Consider the following 9,637-nt stretch of genomic DNA (forward strand, 5'->3'; position numbering starts at 1 on the left):
CCCGGTCGGTCAGAATGATTCGTTGTTGCTATATCGAAACTCACGAGCTGTTATTACAGGTTATCCGATCGCGTGCACTCAAATATTTTCACGGTAAATATTTGCAAGGTTTTCACGATACATTTGTACGAGATGCTTTTTTATGTTACATGTGTAGCAGTTATTTATTTCACTATTTCGGTTTCGTTGAGATGCTTTTATGTTACATGTTCAGCAGTTATTTATTTCGCTATTTGGTCGAGTTGTCCAAGATTTTTTGAGATGTGATTCTCGAAATATGTAAACTTATATACACATATCGCTTTCTTACTTCAAAAGTGACATTTCGAAACATTAAGTTTTCCAGAAAAAGAGGAGAATGAATTTTTCAACTCAGAGAGTTATTAACTAATCGAATGAAATTGGTAAAATAGAATTTTTCAAAAAAATTTTTTTAAAATATAAAAACATTCTTATCATGATCAAATATCATTTTTGTCATTTTTGTTTTACACCATTAAAAGTCATCCTTTTTAAATTGCGACACGTTTTTGACTATTTTTTTGAAGTTAAATTAGTTCATTTTTTATGACTGTTAGGATGATATTTACCTAATTTTTTTTAGTTGTATTACTTTTGAAGTAATGGAGATATATATGTTTATCTATTTATTTATAATTTTTTATGATTTTTTTTTAATGACATTCTTACATCTCCAAAGGTATCGCTGATTATCAGAAAAAATTTTTGTAACGTTGCATTGAAGTTCTCTGCACTGATTATGATATTTTTATAAACATATATTAAATCAAACATCTCTTCAAAAAAACTGTCTTAAAAAAAAATCAGTAGATTTTATATTTTAATTAATATCTAACGACGTTTTTAATGTGCAGTATTTAAATTTTATAATGAAAGAACGAATGTCCATACGTTTTACTCGCAGGGATAAAAACATCCGTATCCGGTGAGACCCCGGATAAGGGTTGAAGGCACTTGCTTCTTGAAATGTGGAGGCATGTGGAAAAAATCTCGATGAGATCATTCTCTCTCGCGGCCATTCTGACGCCTTCGCGTTCTCGTATATTTAGGGGATCCGTTTTTATCCGCGACTTCTTTTTATCGTCGTTGCCATTGACGTCAATCTCGCTCCCATAAAAGCCGTCGCACATGTGCGAGATCCCGCACAGTGACTTCGTGAACAACCGCACAAACTTGCATCGTTTGTACTGTTGCGCTTTAAAGAGCCAATCAAAATTCCACGTTGACCCATTTCGTGATTGATCAACGTGTTCGCAATTTGACGATGTGGCCTGATAAACGCTCTTGAACGTGATCGCGATCCGACGCGTATGTCGCGTCGCTGCCCATCGCAGGAAGCTATTATCGCTTCCATGCACCAGCATATCATCCAAATTGCATGCGAGGTAAGCTGCATGAATAAAGATCCGATGCTTGCGCGTTCAATAAAAAGCAATCTGAAAAAAGTCTGCATTTATGCTATCTCGATTTCAACTTTAAAAACATAGAAGATAAAGAATATATATCTTGCTATAGTATGCGTATGTCGAAACGAACGATTTCTTTCGCTTGATTTCACGTAAGAAAGTGACTTTTATAAATGTGTATGCACTGGAATATTCTGAAAGAAAAGACGTAGTACCAATGAAATAGACATTTCAGTCAGAAAGATCCAACTGTTTTCTTGAGAACTAAAAAAATTGCATGAAAAGTTACAATTTCTGATTTTTCCTCTTCTACGCAACAAACATTCACGAGGATGACGATGATCAATCATCTTTTTTGGAAAGTGAACGTTATAATTTTCTTATAGGGACAAGCATTAAATCAGCAATTTACCGTCACTGTATTCAAACGTTAAAAATGAATGACTCCACAAATCACGGACCGAATATTTTATTTCAGAGCGTGTCGACAGTTCATTCATGAGATATCGTATCGTATAGTCGATAAAATATTTCAGAGTATTTTTAAACGGAAAACCGTTGTTCTCTATCAAATTTTGTAGTCAACGTACCGAGGATTTATTATCGGGGAATAATTGCCAATGCTGAATATGCATTTATGTGCGTCCGATACTGGTTTGTCGATACCGGTTTGCCGATACCTATCGATTGCGTGCGATAAATGTAATTGAAATTCAGTATTCCGTGGTATTTCGCGAGAAACGGAGGAAACGTTAAGTAATAATTTCAGTTCATTTACCACCTACGCAGGAAGAATTAGCGGGCTTAATGTGCAGTTGACAGAATGACAAATGGCTAGCCGATTCCTCTTCTTGCCTACTCGTGCAATACATTTACCACGTTTCGATGTAGAAATACAACAAAAGTAATGAGTTAATAAGCGTAAGTTAAATTATTAATTAATAAACAACTGTATTAAATTAAGTAATTTAAATATTCATGCGATGATAATGATAAAATCATCATATAGAAATTTACAAAATAATAATTATTAAATTCAAAATTATTGTTGAAATAATCAAGCGATAAATATGGAATTAATGAATTCAACAAAAATCTCGGACTTTTTGATACACTTATAATGGTATCTACCATTTATATTTTGAGTTTACAGACAAAATATTGGAGATTTTGTTGTATAAAATAGTACCTTACGGCTTACATTGTGATAAATTTTAATTTAATTTAGTTATGCTTAAAAATAAAACGCTCGTATAAATATTCAGATCTTTACAAGCTTTCCAAAATTATTTTGCGCTTCTTCGAACGCCGAATCCTCGTATTCGAAGCTCGCTTCTCCTTGTACGGATGAATGCAAATGTCGGAATTGCATCGTTTCAGTAACGTTGACTTCGTTCGCTCGAGTCAACAAAAACAAATCTCTACGTTACTAGACGGGTCGATAGTTTTGGTACTTCAGAGTTCCGAGGACGGAGCCGCAGTTAGCCGATTTCGCGAAAACAGAGGCCAAAGCGGAGCTGCTGAATTTACTCGTTGTAACTCGTGCCGATGTCAAGGACTTTTGTCGATGTAATTACATTGCCGCTGCAGTGCCAGCGAGGGTTGACGTTCGTGTAACAAACAGGAGCAGTTTCCCACGGCACAACCGCGAATGCTACGACGGGAAGGATATAGCTTCGCTGCGCGTCGTTGATCACAATGTTCGATTGAACTCAAAATACCACTCTATTTGCGGAGAGTCTCCCCGATTTGGGGAAGAGTTTTGCGTATATCGATGTTGCGCTCGATTGGTCATCGAAAATATTTTGCTCTCCGAATTTATCGATGTCCAGAGAGAAACATTTAATTTAATGCATTTGGTTGTTTATTTTAATTAAACGTCAATAAAAAAAACCTTACAGCTATGTTGAATTTATAGTATTTATATAGTCAACTGCGAATAGTGACGATAGAATTTATAAAAAAAATCTTTTCGAATTTTTATATTTGAGTATTTCGTGTCATACACTGTCATGAATGTAGAACGATTTTTTTTCCTAGCGGAAAATCGAATATTTTTGCTCGTGAAAATCGAATATTTTTGCTCGCGAAATTTTGTGATAGTGAAAAATTCATTTATCGATAATGAGAGATGCCAGCTTAATGGACGTTAAAACGCTTCGTTAGTAGTTGGATAATTACTTATTGGCAGCCATTGAATAATTTTTGACGCCAACGCAGTCTTTCGGTGAAACGTTAAATATTGCATGTGACATACCTTTTTTGCATGCGCATCTCGTAAGCTCTTTTTGGTGCGTTGCTTAATTTCCATGTAATCGAATGCATAAAGGTGGAAAACGACGATGTCCGACATACGAAAAAAGCGCAAAAGCAGACAGTACCGATCGATATACGTTCGCCAAGTATATTCATTAATGCGGAAGCTTCGTAAAAAGCTTTGTAAAATTCCGTATTATGATGTAGACTCCGATGCACTTTTTTTCAACATCTATCGCTTGTTAACACTTGAGTAGTTTTGTAAGAGTCACTTGACTTGTAAAGTTAAGTACTAGATTTAGAAGTAAAAGCACAAAGTGCCTTTAACATTATAGGTAGAAAAATTCTAAAATCTCTAAATTGTTTTATCAAGAAAGAAAGGAATTTTTAAAAGAATTTTATTGTATTTTCTAATTTTAAATTTACAATATATATTTTTTTGTCAGAAATGAAAATAAAAATTTTAACCGCATCATGTACTTTACGAATGTAATCTTTTAACATCACTTTAATTAATTCATTTATTGTTACAGGTCCGTCCTCAGATTTTAGCAGACACACTTTGGTAAGACCGCGAGTGTATCACGGCAGAACGAAAAGGCAGATCTCTTCAACCAAAGAAAATGTGAGTTCAGCTATTTTTTGTATAAAAAAGATCTTTAATATCTCATGAAAAATTATATACGAGCTATATCCTGAACCTTCTAAAATACTGTTGAAGATTCGCTGTTATTATAAAAAAAAACACTCTGTATTCAAGGATTTATGAATCGGCTTTCTCTCATCCCCCTTTGTCGTCTCACACAACACTTGACCCGTAAATATGAGTCATGATAGTGTTTTTTGTATAAAGATTTTTATTCATAATCCTCTCTCGCATAAATTTCGTCAATACAATGAGTCTCTTGTAGATAGTCTTTTTCCATTTTACTCGCAACTAGTCAATTAAAAATTAATTAAGTAACAAAAAATTCCTCTACGCGCTATATATACTCTATGACATTGTTTGCAATGTAATGCACTTCACTTTCACTCTATTATTAAGTGAAGGTGAAGAAAACCTGCAAGAAATTACAATGCTCACTCCGTTCCAATTACCAAACGCACCGGATATTCTGGAGATTTAGCAAAAGGTGTCCACCAATCTCTGACCTTTGACAAAGAGCATTGTTCGTTATCAGCCGCAATCGCTCTTTTTTTTGTGAGTTTTTGTACGGCTGCACACGGTGTTCGCCATTTGCTCGGGAGGATTACGATGCGAAACGCGCATCGGCGACGGGTGCAACAATTTCAATGCAAATGTCGCAGCGTGCAGCGAATACAAAACCTGCGAGGGTCGTCGTGCTATTAGATAGACCAGCACCGCGGATAGAAAACAAAAGGGGAAGAGAGAGAAAGAGAGAAAAGTTCGAGCGACGTTTTACCATTGCCAGTGCAGTGGCAAATTCGAAAAAATCCGTCAAGGGAAATATACAACATAGAGGTTGCTATCTGAAAGAATTTTTGACCTTCCTTTTTTGATATTTTCGAAAAAGCTTACTTTCAAAAGGTTTTTTTTTTTTTTCTAAAATTGGAGAAATGTATCTCTAGATGTATATTGTGTCATTTATTAGAGAAAAATATTGATGATCATAGGACTAGTCACGAGTTTTCAGAATATTTAATTCTTTAAGAATCAGTTATAATTCTTTTTATTTTCGTAGACTCGCGATATATTAAAAATAACATTAAAATGTTCATTAATATTGTTTTGTGCTTATTTTAAACTGTATCTAAACATCTTTAATAGTGGATCCCAAAATTGTTGTAACATTATTAAAGATATATATACACATAACGTAAAGTTACGACTTACAAATACAATTATTTTTCTATATAGTAATTAAATAATTTGCAGTAAATTTATAATTGAAGTATACAGAAATATTTACGTATTAATCAACAAATTACAAACAATTTTTCTTAACCCATGTTATTAATATCTATGGATATAAAAATGCAAATATAATATGTGTGTGATGTATTACCATTATATTATATTAATGTACAAAAATTTGTACATTTACATAGAAACTATAAAATATACTATTGTTATTGTGTAATTTTTCGTCTAATCAAGTATAATGTATTTACACAATTAGAGGTAAAAATATCAATTTTTAAAAAAACATAATTGTATCTATTTTCACTATTAATTGTGTAATTTTTACACATTATTTATGTAATCATTATATCATATAATGAATAATACAAAAGTCTGTAATTTTATATATACACATATATATTTCACAATACAGATAGAGGATTCATTTCGAATATGCTGAAAGTATAACCAAAGCGTACTATATGGTTAGACAAAAAATAAGAATAACTTTTAGTCGGTTACGCAATAATATTTCCGTTTACTGGAAAGGCACGTCGAGGAAGATATAAAGTAACGTTTCATTTCTGTGAAAGCTGTTTTGAATACAGCATGTGCCTGTACTTTTATCCTATCCTCGCCTTTTTCTGGCGTAACGTACCACGTAATAGAAGATGGCAGACAGAAGTGCATACTTATAGGAACAACAACGGAATTTACATCGGGTGTATACACATCTCGGTGTCGTCCCTTGTGAATCCGTTATTTGGCGGGTGCCACAATGGACCTGCACGTACGTCACTTTGCAAAGTATATCATGTAACAAACGTACTCATACATGATAGTTCGCATTTCGTTTATTGCATCCCTCTAAATTTCGTCTGAAAGAAATGAAACAACGGAACCTTTTACAACTTGACTTTTGAATGCGAGGATATGATTTATTTACTTATTTAGTTCTTATATGCAATATGAATAATAATTATATTTATTTATTTTTATTAGAGAAAAAAAGAAGGAAATAAAGCTCATTAAAAATTTATTTAATTATACTATTTGTTAATAATTTATATACGTATAATGAATGAGATTTATTATCGATATACATATATAAATAATTTTAATTAATAATATTTAATTTATTAAACATAATATTTATTATCAAATACAGATATAATTTTTATTAATCCTAATACAGTTTGCCAGAAGATTATAATTTTAATTCAATTCTCAGACTTTATTAATTTTTCAGACTGTAGTCCATACTTTTTCATTAAATATACATGTTGCCGATAAATTAAAACACACGCCGATATATATTTATGAACAATGCGACTGAGCATAGTAGTTTGACAAATAAAATAATTCTACCTAATGATATCGTTCGGTTCGTGAACGACATTACAATAAATATAACAATAAAAAATGTCGCGTCGGAATTATACCATACGGTATACCATATATATCATACGGTTAGTATGTGTTTAGTGAAGCACATTCTTATTGAACATTCAAATGTCGTGAACAATTCGCTTTATTGGTTTCCATCCAGCGCAGTCATTCGATCGCCGCATACTATATAAAAAGTGCAATAACTTCGTGAACATTGCGACAATTTCACGATGATATTGTTTTGGTTTTTATTAGAAATATCATATATATATTTAATAAAGAAGCATACGAACTATCCATGTGGGAAATTAATATTGTAATATCTGAAAATTAAATGTTATTTGCTGTCAAACATATTAAGATTAATTATGTCTGTGTATTAAAATATATTAAATAAATGTACTAAAATTAAATCTATATTTGATAATAAATATTACGTCTAACAAATTAAATATCAATTAAAGTTATCTAATATTAAGAGTAAGTTTGAATCATTGCATGTGTACAAATTATGACTAAATGTGTCGTAGGAATTTTCTAACTTAAACATTAAGAAAATTTAAGTCATGAAAAAACTTGCCAGTACCTTCAAATACCCTGAGTTGAAAGTTTTAAAATGAAACATTATTATAAAAACCACTACGATTCAAAATAATAAAAGATTTAGGAAATCTTGAATTTTAATCGTGATTCAGAAATATTTAAAACACATTTAAAAATTGCAAGCTATCGCAGTTGAAAAGAGATCCGAAGAGCGAAAAATCTAGCGCGTTTTAGAAAAAAAAAAAAAATAACTGGCGATCGTAGTATTTCTGCTCTAAGTTTAGAAAGCTTTTAGTACGTTGATGGAGAACCTAGCGTAACGTAGTGTCAAATTCCTCGCTTTTACCAGCTGTCTCTTCTCCTTTTTTTCTTTTAATTCCTGAAATGTCTGCACTAACATTACGGAATTCTAGAATTGCGAAACAAACTTCAACTATACCGCAATCCCAAATGTTACAACCACATGGCGTGCACGTAGGTGTACATATATGTGTGCTCGTTGGTTCAGATAAGAGTAGCTTAACACTAGTATCTGTTTTGGTGTTGTCAAATATAATATACACCGTTTGACATATGATTCCGCAGGCACGTATTAAGTTTACTAATGCCGCGGTTGTGTGGCTGTAAGATTGCAGATTCTACTCTCCATAACTTATAAACTGTGATTTAATGACACAAAAGCAGTAATTCGCGTGCGCGACTTGGCCCTGAATAGACTGCGAAGCAAACTTCTTGATTGATGTTAAGTGGAATCGAAAAGAATACAAAGCAAACGATTTAATAAGACGATAGAAAGATATATTGTACGCGCGCACGTATCTAATCTATTGAATTTTACGAGCATGCAGTTAAATGCAATAGAACAGCAGGTGTTAATGTGCATCGATATTAACATTTCTAAGAAATTTTTAATAAATACGTGAATTGTTCATTTTATTATCGCAAATTTGTAATAAAATTCGATTTTAGTTCAATAAGCGATAATAAGTTGAAACAAAAGAATTTTATTTCTTGATGACATTCTTATAAATAATACAACACAAAAATTTCTGATCAATATGAACATGCAATATTGGAATGAAGCAATATACTTTTTATCCTGTTAACTTTTAAATTGATCACTAATATCAGTTGCCATTTCTGGGCTGTTAATATCTTTGTTGAAACTAGAATTACGATGATACAACTTACGCTAAATCCTAATCATACAAGCTCGTGATATCTCCGATCAAACGAGTAATTGACCTCGTTTCTCGTTATCATAACGCACTCTAACAGACAGTATCAATCCGTTTGATAGAAACAGTTATAATTCCCTGCAATCCAACGTCTCAAATAACACGCATCCAATTAATTATTATTCGCATTTCTGCATCTATCGCATGTGCGTATTGTGTGATTGATTCTAAGATACAAGAATTATAGTTATGAGACTCGTACTGTTACATGAATCGTATTCATATCTGTCTTGAAAAGTGAGAATGCAATATTTCGCACAATGTCTGCGACGTTCGAGCTTCTCTAGCGAGCCTAAAGCAGGATGCAGAAAACCGTAGAAACTATGTTTAGATTGGAGAAATTTAACGCAGTCGAGAAACGTTGGTAGGGAAGGTCAGGAAACTACGAAAGTCTTGGAATTCCTCGTCATAACGGAAATGAAAGAAATTATATTAAACAAAAATAGTTTAATTATCCAAGGATAAATCAAATAAAAGAGAAATGTTTTTAAGAGTTTTGTTCATTATATATTATACATTCTTAATTACGTTCTAATTGTTTGCAAATTGCATTCTTTTCTTTATATACTAGTATATAGTATAATTTACGCATTAACAATCCGACATTCTTATAGGCATTTTTCTTGTATTGGAAAGGAATTGTATTTAGTTAAATACTTGTTTGTTTATCAGTTGCACAATTAATCATTAAAATTTATTGCTTTTCTATATTTATAAAACATGACATAATACAAAAAATTAATAGAATTATTTTTATATATTGTACAAAAAAAAAAGAATAACTTTTTTCTATTTTATTTTTCTCTTTATTTGTTCTCTTCGAAATATTATATTACCGCTGCATAATAATCCTAAAGAACTTTAAATTCATAATTATTTTAATAATTATTATTAATTCATACTTAGAGACATAACTTAGA

General features: G+C 31.9%; 1 protein-coding gene across 1 annotated transcript in view; it reads left to right on the forward strand.

The window, feature by feature from the left end:
- The window catches only part of LOC108748361, a 99,769-nt gene that overhangs the window by 56,568 nt on the left and 33,564 nt on the right, over positions 1-9,637 (forward strand). The window contains exon 2 of the mRNA XM_018486474.1: positions 4,217-4,308. Coding sequence (XP_018341976.1) covers positions 4,217-4,308 — 92 coding nt within the window. The remainder of the gene's footprint in view (positions 1-4,216; positions 4,309-9,637) is intronic.

The sequence above is a fragment of the Trachymyrmex septentrionalis genome, unplaced genomic scaffold, assembly GCF_001594115.1.
Source record: "Trachymyrmex septentrionalis isolate Tsep2-gDNA-1 unplaced genomic scaffold, Tsep1.0 scaffold22, whole genome shotgun sequence".
NCBI classification, from domain to species: domain Eukaryota; kingdom Metazoa; phylum Arthropoda; class Insecta; order Hymenoptera; family Formicidae; genus Trachymyrmex; species Trachymyrmex septentrionalis.